Here is a 20,192-nt window from a genome sequence, read left to right as displayed (position 1 = left end):
TTTAGACTATCCTGTACCTCAGCTACTACTGTAAAAACAACTTCAGTGACATTGTTCATGCAACGTCCGTCTCAGACAGAAATATATGTACATTGTGTAGTCCAGTCTTGTTGTTGGTTTCACCTGATTAGCATGCACAACTCACTTATCCCATAAGCCGCTTATGCTCAGTTTCCTTTTCCAATCTACTCGTGTCATTCTGCATTTGCACACATTATATTGTTACTGTTTTCCTTTTTATTATTGTCATACTTCATTCCAATTCATTAAAACTGTACTTACAATTTGTAAGATAAACTTACTTTGTTATGTAATATTCTTATTTTATATTTATAGTTCCCTTTGTTTAATGCACAATTTTCTGAGCAGCTGATCAGGTTTACATTTCACTGCAAGAAGCATTTAGTATTATATATAACTGTTGAATCGTAGAAAATGATTGTCACTAATATTTGCTCACAAGACAATTTTGGATAAATGTAAACTTTCTGCTTGAGTTTGTCATGTTTGACAGATAGACTTATTGTGTATCCCTTGTGCAGTTAACTTTTTATTTCCCTCTTTATTTTTACAAAGATACTTTTGGCTCCAAGAGATTACAAGTCGAACCACCAGTTTTACTGCCAGTGTCTGTTTTAATTTCTTATTTCTCAGTGCAAACCACCCCCCCCCCTTCTTTTCTGGGAGTTATAATATTGGATTGTAAAGGTAAAGGAAGGTATTGTAACTATACAAAAGAAAACAAAATCTTGAGTGTGAATAAATTATGCATCATGTTTTCTTTCTTTGACATGAACTTTATTATATAATGACATCTATAGCTGGTAGTAGCATGATCATAAATTCTCTAAAAAAAAAAAAAAAAAAAAGGTCTACAGGAATCTACTTCAACAGTGTTGCTAGTGTACTGTATAAATGATCATTCCATTCTAGAGCACCACTTTGCTTAGTATGTTTATTTCTGTACCATAGTACTTTAAAAACCACCAAAATTCATCCAATGTGCATTACAGCATTAACGCAGCAAGTTACAAAACAATTCAAATGAATTTATTCCCACACACCAAGAGATACACACCTTATGACGACAGGTCTGATGTTTCAGAGCCTTGGTAGAAATTAGAGAAATCTTTTAATCAAGATTCAGTAACAGAAAGGAAGATTAACAGAAAACCTCGAGTTATGTCAGTGAAGATTATTCTTAATGGAAGAGGTAGTCTGGAAAAAACTTGAACCTTCAACTCGATTACAGAATGAAAAAAGACATTTTAGATCATGAACTTATAGTAATATTAGTAATATCATTTGTACAGTTGTTCACTGTTTGTGCAAATCAGCATTCATTACAATATTCACTCACCTGTTTACATTTTATCTGAATCAGAAAATTATAAACATATTGTATTGTATATTGTGTTTTAATAAAAAAAATTTCATATACATTTATATTTATTAGATATTATATTGTAACTGGATATTAAAATGTTTTAAAGTGATTCTAAAACTTTAGACCTATAAGAATAATTGTGCATCAGAGATACCAAAGTGCATCTTGCAATATATATTATAATATAGAAATGGCTAGTTTCATTGTTACTGGCTTATGCTTACCTTTTTTTTGGCCTGGAAATAAACCAAATATATTTTGAGTTGATACTGGTCTTCAGTGTTGTTCTGTGATTTTATCATGAACTAAGTATCTAATTATAGTCATGTCCATTAAAAACCACTCATAACAGATAACAGCTGATCTGAGAACACCGAAGGTCTCTTATTGAAGGGTGGAAACACTAAGTTGTATGAAGTCAGTGTAAGAATTAACAACACCTAGGAATTTTTCTCTGCTGATTATTGGCTGGGAAAATGACACATTTAAGCTCTATATCGTTGCAGCATTCGTGATTACAGTACAGTGTGCAGTGGTGACACACAGTGGGCACAACATAAAAAAGTTGTTTTTTAATAGACAACCTCAACCATTTATGGTATTTGGCAGATGCCCTTATCCAGAGCGACTTACAACTGAGCAATGGAGGGTTAAGTGCCTTTCTTTGATTTGAACCTGTGACCTTCCGATCAAAAGTCCAATGCCTTAACCACTGAGCTACCACACCCACCTCAGCCAAAGAAGTAGGGCCATTTTCTGAAGCAATGGAAAGGGATATAAAATGACCTCTCTGTTTGAGTACCTTTTTGAGATAATGTAACACTACAGCTATTTTAGATGTGTTTCCTTGTGTACTAATTAGAAGATCGAGGTCGGAAGAAAAACAAAAATCTATCACAAATAAGGTGATGTCCCTCAGCATCCAATCTAGGATCAGCTAACCCACAACAGGCCAATGTGAATGTTTTTATAATCATTATTATTACTATTATTATTATTATTATTATTATTATCGAAGCTGTTCCAATGCCAGTTGCATGAGGAATTGCTTGATGCTCTCACGCTGCTGCTTCACACCTCTGACTAAAGAGCACTTCCACCACTTTGGGGTCTGCCAGAGTGGAAAGGTCACCCAGGTCTTTCTCATTGCGGGCGATCTGCCTCAGGACACGCCGCATGATCTTCCCTGGAGCGGGAAATAATATAAGAATTGATAACACAGTACTGTTTGATTCTTGAATCTGATTGAGAATAGTTCTAAGGCAAGTCACAGTTTTTTATTAATACGCTCAGTCTTATGATACTACTATCATAGCCATATTGTATGGTATATATTAACAAGTTTGTTGATATTGTGAGGTTTGCAAGACATCTTTGGTCAGTATTTGTGGAAGGAGAATGAGAAGGAGGGAGGGAGAGAGAGAGAGAGAGAGAGAGAGAGAGAGAGAGAGAGAGAGAGAGAGAGAGAGAGAGAGAGAGAGGTGCTGATGTGGGAACGATTGTTTGTAGCTGTTAAAACAAGTGATAAATGGAAATATTGTGTTCTGGAAAATTATAAAGGGATAAAAGCATTACAAAAAGTGATGTGGCATAAAAGGAATTAAAAACTAGAAAAAGGCCAGGTTAAATATAATCATCCTGAGGGCCAAACTTAAGGGCCAATTAAGTAACAACTGATCAAACCTGAGCGGGTTTTGGGGAGACCTGGGGCATTCTGGATGAAATCTGGAGTGGCTATCGGGCCAATCTTCTCTCTCACTGTCAAACAAAGAAAAAGTTTTAGATTTTTGTGTCAATAAAATCAGAAGAGCTTCAAAGGCCAAACCCTTTGCTCTAAACAACCTCTGACCTTTCCTCTTGAGGTCCTCCTTGAATGCGTGGTTGAATTCCTGGCTGTCCTTCAGCGTGATAAAGCAGTAGAGACACTCGCCCTTAATGGTGTGAGGACAGCTGACCACAGCTGCTTCAGCCACAGCTGGGTGTTCTGTTAATGCTGCCTCCACCTCGGCTGTGCTCAGCAAGTGACCTGCAGGAAGGCAGAATGCTATATTTGTATATTCCAGTTACCCAAAGCATGTTGTGTTTGTTTCCATCATTCATAAATGATGGGTTTGACAGTTGACCACACAGTATAATAGAGTCCAAAAATCTAAATCAGTTATTAAAATGCTTGTTTTCTGAAACCAGGACAAATTTTGATCAGTTGATGCTTATTGTTGGCTAGATTATATAAAATAGGAAAATATGGAAGAGAAAAGAGGTTATTTTAAAAATTCTTATTGTCTTATATTTAACAATTAAAGAATATGTAAAATATAACCATCTATCACTTCCTAATAGGGGTTTAATGGTACACAAAAATCATGGTTCGGTACATAACTTGGTTTTTTACCACTCAATTTTGGTACATAAAGGGCGAAAAAATGCACAACATAAAATTGCTTGTCATTTTTGATTCATACAGTTTATAACATCAACAGTTTAAAATGTTTTAAACGCTTTTAAATAAAATGTCTGCTTGGTTAAATAATATCTAAAATAATATTTATTAATAAATAGATTAATGCAATACACTTATTACATTGATTAAATTCAGTAATCAATTCAATTGCCACAAATGAAATTGATTAAATCAAATTCAATAAATTGAAAAATTTAATGCAATAGTTTACATTTGTTAGACCCTATTTGGGTAATACAGATGTGTATATAAGTGTGTGTGTGTGTGTGTGTGTGTGTGTGTGTGTGTGTGTGTGTGTGTGTGTGATATGATACTTAGCTGTTTTACCTATCACAGCATACTTTAATAAATGTCTTTATTCCTTTCATCCACGGAAACCAATTTCAAAAATATTGAATAATATGAAATATTTCTATTAAATTCTCCACTTTAACAAAAGCGCTGACTGCTTTGGGGTTTAATGTATAATAATGACAAAGTGCAGAATCTTGTTCTTCGGAATAGTAAAAAATGCACTGAATATAAATGAGTTGTCATTTAAAGATTAAAAAAATGTCTATGTTGTAAATGCTGAGTAGGCAGTGTAGAAGACAACCTTTAAATTAAAGTGGCCCTAAACTAAATCCTGTTCCCCACAACTTTAAACTGAAACCAGTCCTGACAGACGTGTTTAACAAGTATAATGTAATGAAATTGTGGGACTGTTTTCCAACTGATGGAAAAACTCTCATATCTTCGAATCACACAGTCCCAATCACTAAACAAATAAAATAATCTGATCAAATGTATATGATATTAAACCTCTAACCCTCACCTGAGACATTGAGCATGTCATCTATTCGGCCTGTGATCCAGTAGTAGCCATCTTTGTCCCTCCTGCATCCTAAAATGAAAGAACACACAGCACAGCCTCAGCATGGGGCCAAATAAATACAACACCACAAGGTCATCCAACAATATACTCTGGGAAATTCTCTGGAACGAGAAAGGGTTTATTTAAAAAATAAAATAAAAAGATTCAACAAAAAATGAAAGTATATGCGATATATAACCATATATCATAATTTGTGAGGTTGCATTAATAATATATATTATGAAAAACTTTCCACAAGAACTCTAAGCAACTTCGCTTATTATTATTCAGAGAACAGCACTGGTGAATAATGAAATCTGATCGGTTGGAAGGTTTCAACACTTCAACAGGTTAAGCTGTTGGTTTATTTTTTTTGACACAGGAAAAACAAGATGGATTTGTAATACTGCAGTAAATAAAAGTGTATACTGGAACTTCATGGATTTTCCACAATATTAATTATTTCTATAAATAAAAGTACTTTCATTAATAATGTAGGAATTGTTTTTCAATTGAATATAAACATTGTTGGTATATTGCTGTGGTTTAAAGATTTTTAAAATGTCTAGTTATTGGAAAATTATTGGTGGTAACAGTCGTCAATGAACAGCACACAACAACAACAATGAACTATTATAAATAGACATTAAGTGGCATCAGATTATAATGGGTTCCCTTGTGAGTCTGGCTTTTCCCTCCTAATATTTCTGAATGCTTTTCCTTGCCATAGTCACCACTGTCTCGTTCATTAAGAAACAAACTTATAGGCACTAAACTTATACATTTCAAAAAAACATTAAAAGCGCTATACAAATAAAATTGAATAAAATCTTGAGTATCTCCACTACACTTACCATCTCCTGTCACATAAAACCCTGGAAACTTTTTGAAGTAAGTGTTCTGGAATCGTTCTTGATTTTGATAGATGCCCCGCATGATGCCTGGCCAGGGTTTCCGGAAAACCTGGAATCAAACATTCAAACCTGGAATTGAACAAGAGGCCTTAAACATTCTCCACCCCTCCTGTGTTTCTGAAATGCTTATTAGTGAAATCATTGCGTGCAAAGACATAGCAAGAGTGGTTAAAGTGTGTGGGTATGCAGAACATCATTAAGACAAGTGGCAAAGCTAATTACAGCTGTGTCCATGTTTAGTATATCTTCTAAATTCTGTGTGGGTGATTCTGCTTCCAGGCAACTATTTTTCAACAAGAAATTAATATCGAGTAACTGTCATTTGGAACACAATATGGCCAAATCTTCTGTTCACACCGTATTTCTCAAAGAAGCTACAATAACAACTAGCTGACTAGCTAGCTCATATTGTCAGGTCCAAGTGCAGTTTGCCTCCATTTTCAAAGTTTACAAAGTTTCCATTTTCAAAGTTTACAGCACTCTTAATATATGGGCACTCATGTCTCTTCATGAAATATACATTTAGTTGCTATTTGATTTTGAACCTGTATCACAACTAGGCTTACTTTAAAATTTTAATGAATGGTGGGACAGCACTTGTAGCATTTTTATTTTATTATTTTATTCTAATGGTGTAAGTCAAATTGTCTGATATTTCTTATTCAGAATCAGCTTTGCCTATTCTCTTAATGTATATCATTCAGTGGTGGACAGTAATGGAGTAAATGTAATGCCTTACTGTAGTACTGTAGCTTTTTTGTTTATCTGTACTTTGCTGAAGTATTTGCATTTGAGTAGACTTTGACTTTACCTTCACTACATTTCAAAGTCAAATATCTTGCATTTTTACTTAATTACATTTTGACGAATCATTAATTTATGAGTGAAAAAAACGTAACAGGTCAAACGGTCGAGCGCGAGCCCTGTTTTGATTGGTGCTTGGTGTGTATCTACTTACACTAACATAAAGTTCAGCGTCGGTTCAACAGCAGGCAGAACATTTTGAGAGGAATAAATGATGGAAAAAACTTCGGACTCGAACTCGCCACAACACCCGTGGACTTTTTTTTTCATTTCATCTTCTCCCGCTTATCCGTAATTTGGGTCGCGGGGGCAGCAGTCTAAGCAGATTCCCCAGACACTTCTCCGTGTCCAGGGATCAGGCTGTCAAGGCCCCCGCCTTCGACTGCTGCCCAATCCTCTCAGCACCGGTCCCTTTACCGGAGCAATATTTTACCTACTGTATCGCTACTTTAATTCAAGTTCATTGTTTGTGTACTTTCTCTGTTCATCATTTCACAAGTTCCTTACCAGGTAGCCCTCTGCCTCTCCTTCCAGTTCTTCTCCATGCTCATTCAGGATTGTGGGCTGCACACCGAAAAAGGGTAACGTCTGCACAAAATGCATAAAAAAAGAACATTTCATATGGCCACATTCACATCCCATGCAACAATTTACTTTATGTCTATGCGAGTCTATGCTATCCTTGCCATCAGCAATTATCACAAACTACCATAAATATCTTTACTTCTACAATAGCCAGCATTTGTAAGTTTAAAAAAACTTTTTAGGCGAACATAGAGAGACACACAATTGTACAGGATGCCTTTGGATGCTGTAGCATTACATTTAACTAGGGGACACAAACCTGTTCCAACATAACAATGCCCCTTGTGCACAAAGCACCTGTCTTTACTAACATTCTTGTAGCGGAATGATCACAAATCTCCACAACCAGACTCCAAACTTTTGAGGAACATTTTTTTCAGAAAAATGGAGCTTATTGTAACAGCAAATTGTAAAGTGGGATTTTTAAAAAGCCAATATGAATTTCATGATCAGGTGTCCACAAACTTTATACTTATGCTTGTATATTTCAATCTGCAAAATCCAGCCTTTTTCCTTGAAATTAATTTTTTTGTGAAAACTATAGAGTATTTGTTAGAGAATCTTACTGCTGATCCTGGCTTTAGTGGTGTCGCTGCAGGCAATGGAGTCAGAACATGACCTCCCTAAAGACCAAATACACAACACATATATCAACATATTCAAATTCTAACTCATTTAGTCTTTTGTGCACAATTTCTAATAGAAATATAAAATTCCACTGTCTGTTAAGGCATCTAATTACTTAAATAATATGTTTTTTTCCCCCCTCTATCTGGTAAATATACAGTATTTTACCGTCTCAGTCTGCCAGAAGGTGTCGACCACCGGGCATCTACCCTGACCCACAACATCATGATACCAGAGCCAGGCTTCTGGGTTTATAGGCTCGCCAACAGTCCCCAGAATACGCAAACTGGAAAGATCGTATCTAAAACAGACAGAGTAAAAGACCCTGAAATCATTTCAGAGAATGCTGTTATATCAATAAGCCTTTATCTGTGAGAGGTCATTGCAAAGATCATGATAATTGCAGACATTATGTGTAGTAGTTTCTAAAATGACATTGATATAGCATACTGATTTAAGGATATTTAATGTATAGCACATTTGTATAAAAAAAAACCCCACAGGCTGAGATTAATGTTTTCTTACTTAGTCTGACATAACGGTTTATGTACCCCAATTTATTATGTAAAGAATTAACCATTTTGGATATTGGATATTGGAAATGTCATCATCAGCAAGGTAGAGTAATGAGACCCAATGCGATGCATTTAGTCATTGTTAAGGCCCTGTAGGAAAATCATTTCCTGTGACAGCATGACTAAGATTGTTTTATGTGTTTGGTTTATTATTACATCAATTGGCCAATAATTCCAATTTAAAATGTATCAATCGACCTCATAATTTTTAACCATTTAGTTAGCTTCAATGTAATGCATTCTATTTAATATCCAGTCTCTGATTTTGGACATCGATCCTATTTTCACTTTAGAAATCTTATCAAACACTTTGCAGTGACAGAGAATTCACTGACCCACTGTCTCCTTTACTAATTGTTAGATAAATCTCTCCCCAAACCATGCCTGCATTAGTGGTTACACATATTTCTTGGTTCTTTGCTTGCAGTTAAATCTACTGACAGATTTTTATTATAGTACATAAACCAGAACAAAACCAATCATTCAGATTACTAGCTAGTAGCAAGCTTGTGTGTGGTGAATAAATGAACCAGAAATGAAGGAATTGTGGATAAAAACATTTTGCACTGGAAGAAAAATGCTCCCATTATATTTGATATCAGGGCATATTTTTTTTAAGGAAATATTTCCACAACACCTTTCCAAAAAAGCACTTTTTGATACAGTGATAAGTCAAGTCAAGTTTATTTCTATGGCGCCTTTCACAACAGACATTGTCTCAAAGAAGCTTTACAGAATTTAACAGTTGAGGTGAATGATAGGTATTAATCCCTGATGAGCAGCCATGGTGACTGTGGCAAGAAAAAACTCCCTCAGATGTTATGAGGAAGAAACCTTGAGAGGAACCAGACTCAAAAGGAGAACCCATCCTCATTTGGGTGATATCAAGAGTGTGATTATAGTCTTTAAACAATACAGAACACTGGAGAGTGAGAACTAACATGAGCACTGGAATGTAAGATTATGAGTAATGATCATCTGTCTACAGACTTTTAGTCATCTGAGGTTATGGAACCAGGATCTACTGAGCAACTCATAAAATAGCTTAACATCTGCGATCATCACAGATCCAACACCAGCTTCTCCATGCCAGAGCCTTTAAACACTCAAAGTCTATTTTAAAGGTCCACAATCTTCATAAGGTAAAACGTGACTGGGGCTGGAGCAACCTCAGGATGCTTCAGGATGATACAAGACCACAGTCGTTTGTGCTAGAACATTCTCCATATGTATTTCCTCGTTGCCTCCAGTAGATGGCATCAGTTACTCTCTTCTGGCAGCGGAGAACTGGTGAATGGACCCAGTGAACCCTGGCATGCCACGAAAACCGTTGCGGTCCAGTTAAAGCCTACATCAGACACTGCAGTACTGATTACTGTTCAACACTAACGGGCACTGAGTTTGCAGTACCTTTTGAAGGAAGCACTGAAAGAACTAGTTGTCTGTGCTGTTAGAACATGGTGGTGTGATTAAAGTGGCATCATTTGAGTTGGCTATGTCAGTTCTTCTGGAATGGGAATGAGATCAATCTGAAGTATAATCACAAAACCTGAAAACCTTCTGGTTCCTTTCCTTTATTTGAAAGGGTTTGAATTGCATGGTGGTGCAAAGAGTGCAAAATTTCCACTTCATAGTTCCAGGGTTCCTAGTTCAGTCATGAACTTGGGCTAATCTCTGGTTGGGTGTTTGACTTGTTCACTGCGTGCTTTCAAAGGTCACACATTTTTGCTAGTTTGTGTTTTAAAATTCTGCTCCTTTAAAAACTAGAGGGATATTTCACCTTTGGAAAGTCATGCTAAATGCTTCTTGGAAAGGTACAGAAGAATTTTAGTCAAATGTAATGTAAGCTGATTTGCATTTTTGCATTTTAACATGGTAACGAACGATCTGGCTAACAAGTTACGCTTTGGCAAGTTGGCCAGCTAAGTGAAATTATCGATTTGTTACTAGCATTATGCATTATACTCCGACAGGAATGTGTACAAAAGTGTGTAGAGATATATTACACTCACTTTTGCAATGGCTCGCTCCCGAACTTCATAAGCAGCCTGATAGCAGTGGGTGCTGTATAAAACTTAGACACTCTGTGCTTCTCTATGATCTCCCAAATCCGGCCCACGTGAGGGTAGACTGGAATGCCTTCAAACTGCCACGAGTCCACACACACAAATGTCTGATTATATACACTATCCACTTTGTAATGAAAACAACCAATCCAATTTGGAGTAAAGAATACAGACACACACAAAAAAACATAGATTAGTCTTACCAGCACACTGGTTGCCCCATTGGCTAGTGGACCATATGTGATATAGGAATGTCCTGTGATCCAGCCGATGTCTGCTGTGCACCAGTACACATCGTCATGATGATAATCGAAGACATATTTGAATGTAAGCGATGTGTAGAGCAAGTAGCCAGCTATAGTGTGCAGTATTCCCTATAAGACATTAACAGAACAATGGTATAGTCTGGACATATTTATTTGACATGACTATTGATAATTGTCATTATTTTGTTATACAACTGCTTCAAATATATAAATATCCCACCTTGGGCTTGCCTGTGGACCCACTGGTATAGAGAATAAAGAGCGGGTCTTCAGCATTCAGCCACTCAGGCTGGCACTCCTCAGATGCACTGTTTACAACGTCATCCCACCACACATCACACTCTGCATTCCAGGGTGTCTGTATCATATACCCACACAAACATACATAATTTCACATAGAGTATATGGACAGAAATATTGAGACACATGACTTCCAGCCATATGTGGTTCTTCCCCTGTTACTACAATATTGGAGGCACACAATTGGACAGGATGTCTTTGGATTCGGTAGCATGCAATTTCCACGCTGGAACTAGGAGACCCAAATCTGTATCAGCATGACAATGTGCACAAAGTGAGGCACAGGAATATATGGCTTACAAGGGATGGAATGGAAGATCTATTGCTAGCGAACACCTTTGGGATGAATTGGAACGCTGCCTGCTCCCCAGGGATCCTCATCCTACATCAGTACCTGACTTCACTAACATCCTTGCAGCTGAATAAAAAGACAGATCTCCACAATCACACTCCAAAATCTAGTGGAATGTCCTCCCAGAAATGTGGAACTTAAAATAACAGCAAATGGGGACTAAATATGGAAAGATACGTTCAGAAAGCAAATACGGTCAGGTGTCAACAAACTTTCATCCATATAGTCCATATATGCATGTACAGTATTGGTTAAACGAATATGAGTTTGTTATTTGGAATGAACATTGTGTAAACTATGTTTTAAATGAATACAGATTTGCGAAGAATTATTATTAATAAGCTCTAGAAGAGTATCTGTGGACTGGGACATGAATCGTTATGAATGAATGATCAGATCTTATGCTAGTTGAACAAAGATCATGTACATAAACATGCAGTGTTGCGAAATACAATTACATAGATTCCTCTTTAGTAACTGCCTGATCATGATTGCAACAGTTTACATAAAGTTTTATTTAATGTATAGTTTGGAAAAATAATTAATGAAATGAATCAGAAAATTCCAAAGCAGGCAAAAAAAAGCAGCTCCATGCAAATCCCTAGTTGAGACCAGTTATGAACGATTGATGTAGCAGAAGTCGAAGAATTGTCAGAGCAAGAATTCACAGATTATAATAACAGTGAGGCCATTTTCCCTTTGGGTTTTTTCCTGTGTTTTCAATTGTTTCTGGGACCAATTTATATATAATATAAATATAATATAAAAAAAAAGGAAAAATTATAAATATATATACGCCACACCCACGTCATGTTTATGTGAATACCGATATTGTTATAAGCAAACAAGGACATACATGCATTCCATTACATAAAGTTTATCAAATATGTAAAGATGGATGTTAAATTCTTGCAAGGCAAAAAATCTCGTAGACAAAATACAAAAAAGTTACAATTAAAACCAACCTGTAGCTTATTGCTGAAATTGGTTGTCCTGAAGGCATGATGCTTCACTACAAGACATTTCTGGACTGTGAAGGAGCTTCTAAAAAATATATATATAGAGAGAGAGAGAGAGAGCAAGAGAGTGTCAGAAAAAGAGAGATAGAGAGAGAGAGTAAGAGAGAGAATAAGAGAAGACAGAAGGAGATAGACATAGAGATGAGCTAATGGAGTACGTATGAAACTATGACTCAGCTACTCCACCACACTTCAAGTCAATTACGTTCGACCCAAGAGATAAAAGAGATTAATCATGTCTGGCACAGCAATTTAGGTCGGCAAATTGTAGTTTGTGTGGCGTGGAAGTGAAATACGTGACATCATGCCATCACAGCCACTTATCTTTCCATTTAATGAGTATCAACACCTAATAATAGTGAACGGTTTCTAATAGATCATTCGAAATCGATATATATATATATATTTTTTTTTCATGTTTTATCCCTTTTCCTTCTTCAGTCGCATGTACGTTCCGTTTCACCTGTTGCTATGACAACCAGTGCATGACGTATCCAAGCCGTGCTGTTGCCTGGCAACATGTTGCCTGTAGCTGTGGCACTGAGTGGCTGAGAGGGACTGATAAGCCTCCATAAAGGCAGTCCAGTGCAGGGTGTAGGGCTAATGGGCCCAGACTATGGCTTGTTAGGACAGGTTATTGGCAAACAGAAGCTAATTAGGCTGAAAGACAGTGGTGGATGAAGTACACAAACCATGTACTTGAGTTAAAGTAGAGATACTGTACACTGCATAAAATATTGTAATATAAAAGTACAAAAGGGTTTGCCTTCAAATGTTTTTAAGTATCAAAATGACTGATTTATTATGCCTATAATGTTCCTATTATCATTTTGTCACAAGACTCCCAGTTTATATGAAAAGACTCTAATGTTACTCTATTTATAAAATGATATTGATGATTCAAACATTGATTGATATCTATTAAAATGATCATGAGCCCAAAACCTTCTTTTTACTCTACTTCTAAAAAATCATGCAAATAAGGCCACGGTGATGTGGCAAGTTAGAGTCAGGAGTTTCTTCCATCATTTATTATTCTCCAAATGTTCTGTTTGCTGTTGAACTGATGCTGAACTGTGGCAGCAATCAAAACAAGTTCAAAACAGAGTGCGTGCTAGGCCCTGATTAATGGCTTGCTAAGTGCTTGACCAGTTGAGTTTTTATCTACTCGTAAATAAAAAGGAACAAATGATTTCCCTAAACGTAGTTGAGTAAAAAGTAAGATATATGACTTTGAAATGTAGTGAAGTTAAAGTCTCCAAAATCTTTTTTAACACTTCAGTAATGTACAGACACAAGAAAAAGCTGCTTAAGTACAATAACAAATTACATGTACTTAATTACTGTTCATCACTGCTAAAAGAGATTGAGCCGAAGGTAAAGAAGAGGACTCACTTTTCTCGGCAGTGCTCCAAGGCATGGTCTGAAATCTGCTTCAGGTTGATCAGCTTCTCTCCCCTGTACACTCCATCTGTAGGTTGTAACACACACAAAAATATTTTTGGAATATAATAAACATTACCAGGGACACGCCACGTTTTTACTGCAGTCTCCCGAATGTTAGAGATATCTGAAGATAAACACCTCATAAATTGAATGATAAACACAGGATGAGACAGTTTCTGTGCTGGCACAATGTCAGCGTGTTTGTTACCTGCCGTCACCAGGATGCTACACTGAGCGTCCACGATCCTCTCAGCCAGAGATTCGGAGGAAAACCCTGCAAACTGAAGCACAGAGAACACAATTCTGTCAGTATGAAATGCTTTCAGTCAGCAAAGTTCTGTTTTGTTCCTGTAGATTGATTCTTTAGTTTATTAAGTACATTTTTAACAAGTTATGAAAATCATGTGTCTCTTTTATCTTAGATCCAGTTCTTCAGTAGTCTTAGTAGTAAACCTGTCATAAAGTCATTTTTAAACTTAAACAAATGCCCTTCAGATTTCCTTCCAAGTCACCTGAACATTATACACCTGTGTATACGATCACAGACCTGTTTAAGGTTTCTGTTCTATAAATCTTTACCTCATTTTGAATAATTGAAAATATTATATATTTACAAGTTAAAATAAAATCAATTTTATATTTTAAAAAAGGAACAGTTGGTACATGATTTTATAAAAGCCCTAATAATATTAATAATAATAATATAAATAAAAAACACTATGCATACCAAAGTATTGGGACACCTGAATTTTCCACCCAAATCCCACTACCACCGAGCTGTTTGGCCCTTGAGCAAGGCCCTTGAGCAAGGCCCTTATCCCACCCCTGCTCAGTTGTAAGTCACTCTGGATAAGGCCGTCTGCCAAATGCCATAAATGTAAGAAATGTAATACATGGTTCCTTACCGTGTAAAATTCATTTAAAAATGAAATGATTTTGACTTTTAAATTATGTTTTTACATGTAATGCAAATGTTATTTTTTCACATCTGATTTTTGTACATAATCCTATTATGCATGTAACTGCATATTGCCACATACAGTTATCACATGCGAAAATATGTACTTGATTTTTCCGTAAAAGCTAATGTAATAGCATGCAATTTCCATTAGCATTTTACCTTGGTTCCAAAACTAAAGAGACAAACTTTGGACATGTCTTGGCTGATCAATTACCGCAAGCCAAAGGAAAACATTATGGTTAATTTAGATGTTAGTGCATCTCAAGCTTGTTTTATAGTAAGTAGGACAATGGCCTTTGCAGGAATGAGGCCTCACATCCAAGTAACCCAAAAATAGTCCTTTATACGGCATTCAAATTAACCGTGAAGGTTATTCAGCTGTATTTTTAACTTCAGCTGCAACCTGGAACAAGAATCCGAATGGCAAAAAATAGCCCTGGCAGGGGCAGACCGAGGGCTCTGTTATAAACTCAATGCCCAGGAGAACAACATATGAACCTTGGAAGTTATCTACTTCTAGCATTTTGCTGTGAGCACAATAAATACTTGAAAATGCAAGTTCCTATATGTATGGTGAAACCTATTTTTTGTCTGTCTGGGTTTTTTTTAAGGGTAAGTAGTCCAAGTTTTTTGCTGACAAATAGGAGCAAACACAAAATGAGGAAGAGATTTTCATGCACACGTACCACAATCGAATGTACCGCCCCTATTCGAGCACAGGCCAGCATGGTGTACACAAGCTCAGGGATCATAGGCAAGTAAATGGCCACTCTGTCTCCTTTCTTAACACCTGAAACAGAAAAAGACTCAATTTATATATTTACCATATATATACTTAATATCATTAGCCTTGTGTACATAAAGTATATATTGTTTGTTCTAATACCCCCGTCCTCTACATCTGCCTCTTTTAACCCAACTACCTGCATGTCTTCCCCTTACCACATCCATAAACCTGCTTCTTGGCCTTCCTCTTTTCCTCCCTCCTGTTGGCTCCATCCTCAGCATTCTCCTGCCGATGTACCCCATGTTCCTCGTCTGTACATGTCCAAACCATCTCAATCGCACCTCCCTCACCTTGTCTCCAAAACGTCCTACATGCACTGTCCCTTTTATAAACTAATTTCCGATCCTGTCCATCGTCATCACTCCCAATGAAAAACTTAACATCTTCAGCGCTGCTACCTCCAGCTCCACCTCCTGTCTTTTAATTAATGCCACTGTCTCTAAACCATACAACATCGCAGGTCTCACCACAGTCCTATAAACTTTCCCTTTCACTCTTGCAGATACCCTTCTATTACAAATCACTCCTGCTATCACTCTTCTCCACTCACTCCACCCTGCCTGCACTATTTTCTTCACTTTTCTAACACACTCTCCATTATGTTGCACTATTGACCCCATGTACCTGAACTCCTCCACCTTCTCCACCTCTTCTCCCTGCAACCGCATCACTCCACTGCCCTCCCTCTTATTCACACACATGTACTCTGTTTAACTTCTACTGACTTTCATTCCCCTTCTCTCCAGCACGTACCTTCACCTCTCCAGGATCTTCTCAACCTGCTTCATACTCTCGGCACAAATAACAATATCATCCGCAAACATCATAGTCCATGGAAACTGGTCTGATGGTCTGACCTTGTCCGTCAACCTGTCCATCACCACTGCAAACAGGAAAGGGCTCAGAGCCGATCCTTGATGCAGTCCAACCTCCACCCTGAACCAGTCTGTCGTTTCAACTGCACACCATCACTGCTGTCACACTGTCCTCAAACATGTCCTGGCTACCACTATTCTATCCCATAACTTAATTGTGTGACTGATCAACTTTATTCCTCTGTAGTTACTACAGGTCTGCACATCTTCCTTCTTCTTAAAGATCGGTACCAGCACACTCCTTCTCCATTCTTCAGGCATCCTCTCACCTTTAAAATCTAGAACAACCTAGTTAATCTGGTTAACCTGGACATTGAATTGCTCAGTTTGTACCCTGTTTATATTGTAATTTTCACAAGTTATTCAATTTCACAGGCAATTTTTAACAATATACAGGAACCAAGCAATTTGTAATCCAACAGATTACATGTCTGTTTTAATGACTTCTCCTAAATAGGGATAAAGATAAAAGACTCTTACCCAGTTGTTTGAGAGCGTTGGCACATCTGCACACCTGCTTTAGAAGCTGGCTGTATGTGATGGTAAGGTGATGATCAGGAGAGTTTCCCTCCCTGCAAAAGTGCATAAGAAAGAAGTAATCATAAGAAATACGTTATGGAGTTTAAAAAAGTTTTTAAAAAGTACAATAAAATTTATCGAGAACTCTCTTCAATAAAATTAAGACAAGCACTTCAAATTCTTAAAATCTTGCATGTTACATTTCTTCTTTTCTTCCCTTAATATAGTTTATTTAAAGAAATAAAAGACATGTCCCCATTTTTTTTTGCTAGAGAAGATAATGTGTTCTTTGGCAGCCTTGTATTACAAATTGTAAATGTATTGCATTTGGATGTACATCAGCAATGTGTTTGGACAGTAATACTAAAATGTTTATTGCACAAGCTAAAACAACGGCCAAATGACTGACTTACAATATGGCCAGCAGCCTGTTCAAAGCTTTGCTTATTGCGTTGGCTCAAAAATCAATCTGCACATTGGACTGAGTCTTTTTTTCCACTGTAAAAATAACTAACCACTAGGCATATATGCAAACATGTTACTCTTGAGCAGAAAGTAACTGTTGCAGTATAGGGGTGATGTTTTTAGTTAGGTTTGTTAGAGCCACTGCACCTGTCTATTCCAGTAAGTGCATGAACAAGAAATGATGACAAGACAATTTTGATCCATCACTGTGCATTTCTGCAAAGTCATAATCCTTCCCGGATCTTCCTTCCAGAAACTCAATGCTTTTGTTTGCATGGACTATGGCTTTGTCCTAGCAGCTTCAAATAAAACCTGGAATTGTTAAATATAGCCTTTGCAGTTGCTTGTAACAGCAGCTCCTGGTTAATGACTGACTACCCTTTTTACCCTATCGTTTATTATTAGCTTTCGCTGGCACTAGACTCAATGACAGGCAGAGGATCACCCTATCAGCTAAACCAGACAGAGACAGTGTACTGTGGGTGTTCCAATTGATGATTCAAACATATTCACTGGCAATACCAGTGTTACAACACTAATATTTTCTTAGTCATACTGACTTTATGACGCATGACATGATGCCATGATGAGTGACAACACAGTATAAGCAGTTCATTAATCCTCTTTGATGTTATCAGTGGCATAGAGTGGACCTATTACACACTACAAGACCATTACTACTATTACTGCTAAAATTGTTAAAGTAGTATATACATAATCAATATCCATAGAGAGAGAGAGAGAGAGAGAGAGAGAGAGAGAGAGAGAGAGAGAGAAAGAGTTTCTGTCAAGTGTCTAATTTTTAACAACTGAGCTGCTAAGGGGTTAAGGGCCTTGCTCAGGCGGCCCTGCAGTGGGCTTGATGGTTCTGGATTTTGAACTCACAACCTTCTTATCAGAAATCCAAAGCTAAAATCCACTAAGCTTTCACCACCCATATCATTAACTGCTAAAACATTTGTTGTATTTGTTGTCATTTTTATTTCTAATGGCATAATAATAGTATAAAGTAAGGTATAAGCTGACATGCATAGTCATTGGCACTGAAGATGTTAACTTGTATCTCACCATATTTTTTAAAATACATATACAACATTTTTTTAATTAATATGATAATCATTTACTGATTTGGCATCTGTCTCTTTACCTCTTTTTATATGTCTATTATTTAAATGCTTGCATTATAAGGATGCATGTATTATTATTATTATTTTTTTATTTTATTTTTTTTTTACACTGGCAGGAGATTGTAACTGCAAACGTATTAGAACCTCTGCTATGAGTAATAAATGTGGAAATATTAAGTGGTAGAACTTAATCAGAAAACACGTACCTTCTTGTACAATATGTTTCACATATCACAGGATATGATGTTTTAACTAGGGTATTTTTTTTGTCTAACACGACTGCTGTGTGTTGTTCTAGTTCTGAGAAGTATACACCAGCGGTAGTAGTTCAAAAACTAAAAAGAGGAAATCTGTAAGTTCATTTCTGTAGTTTTCAGCTAAATGTTTGGTTTATATCCTGGTTTAGGTAAATGCATGATTTAATGTATTAGCTTTCAAGTTGTTATAGATATTGCCTTATTTTCAGATTACATTATTCTGCATGTTAAAGTATCCAAACAATGATTCACCTATATTAGCTTAATATGTGATATTTCCATGCTAATGTAATGGTTTTAATAAGCATTTTCTTGAACTGGTATAGACATAAAACATGGGCCTTGTTTGTGACCAATAGGCCACAGCCTGTGTTCTGTGTTCTTAAACAATCCCTATTTTGAATACAAGCAGATATTTTTTATAATGTTTTGCCAATAACATTGAATGGAAATATCATTAATGAGTTATCAAAACACAGGTTACATGGTTCACCGTGAAGGTGAAGTGCTGATCTCTCACAGTGTTGTTGAAACGCTGATATAATCAGTGAGGAAGTGAGGGGGATGTGGAAATCTGCAAGCTTACCAGTAATACGCAACTTTTTCGCCCAAGTTCCGGTCCAGCACGTTGCGGTCCAGCACATTGTAGCACATATTTGTCTTGGCTCCTTCCATGAACTTGATGTACACCTGCTCCTTGGTCATATCAAAGTTATACTGCAGCATTTTACCTGTGGGGGGGTTCTTCCAGTAAAATTCCTGAGCAACCCCCCTCCAGAACTCTGTGGATTAGAAGATTGGACAAATGATACTGTACAATACTCTTACACTCAGTAACACTAAACCACAAACCTACAAACAAGGTTTGTGGCAGGGCACACAAGTTTTCTTAGTTTTAACTTCTGCTTTTCCTTAACCGACTTACCTTCAGGTTCCTCAATGGATCTTTTGTACATTGAAAGATATGAGTTCAAATCAGGCACATGAGCAACCTTTTGCAGATCCTCTGGAGGATAGTACACTCTCTCGTCCTTGTCTTGAAGCCCCAGAACACCCATGTTTTTCAGATGGCTCTACAAGAGAGAGATCTACAGACGTCTTGTTCCTTTAACTCTCAAAAGCATTGACAGCTGGGCACTGCCCTGTACTTGAACTATGAAGCAGTTTATTGTGGCTGTCTATGTCAAGTCCTGCCTCCACATCCTGATGTCATATTATTTCTCCAGTCTGCTCTGGACCTAACTGGCCAATCAGCACAGCCGGTTTGACACTCCTACTTTTTCATTTGCTGGAAAGCCTGCCTCCTGCTGATCCCATTATAGAAGGAGGGAGGGAAGGAGCGAGAAAAGATTGAGGGAGGGCCAGCACACTGAACATAGACTGTGGTTATGTTCAGAGAGAGAGAGAGAGAGAGAGAGGGAGAGAGAGAGGAGCCTGGTTTCCCATTTTTCTCTCTCACTTGTCCTTTGTCTTTGGAACATGGCCTAAATATTTTACATTTTATTACAGAACAGAACAACTTGTGTGAAATATGAAAACAATGCTA

At 37.0% G+C, this 20,192-nt stretch overlaps 1 protein-coding gene across 1 annotated transcript; it reads right to left on the bottom strand.

Annotated features, from left to right (window-relative positions):
- Positions 1-941: 941 nt before the first annotated feature.
- On the bottom strand, positions 942-19,872 carry acss2l (acyl-CoA synthetase short chain family member 2 like). Its single transcript, XM_083524874.1, has 18 exons — positions 19,572-19,872; positions 19,233-19,428; positions 16,759-16,850; positions 15,303-15,406; positions 13,864-13,936; positions 13,605-13,680; positions 12,156-12,234; positions 10,759-10,896; positions 10,476-10,646; positions 10,219-10,352; positions 7,800-7,932; positions 7,571-7,627; positions 6,927-7,007; positions 5,556-5,664; positions 4,663-4,731; positions 3,237-3,413; positions 3,071-3,145; positions 942-2,573 (listed from the first exon to the last, which is right to left on the bottom strand). Exons 1-18 carry the CDS (start codon positions 19,702-19,704, stop codon positions 2,446-2,448), a joined length of 2,025 nt encoding a protein of 674 aa, XP_083381000.1. The 5' UTR covers positions 19,705-19,872; the 3' UTR covers positions 942-2,445.
- Between the last annotated feature and the right edge of the window lie 320 nt (positions 19,873-20,192).

Source organism: Silurus aristotelis, assembly GCF_946808225.1.
Source record: "Silurus aristotelis genome assembly, chromosome: 22".
Classification (NCBI taxonomy): Eukaryota; Metazoa; Chordata; class Actinopteri; order Siluriformes; family Siluridae; genus Silurus; species Silurus aristotelis.
The sequence above is the reverse complement of the archived record's forward strand: the minus strand, read 5'-3'. Positions and strand labels throughout refer to the sequence as shown.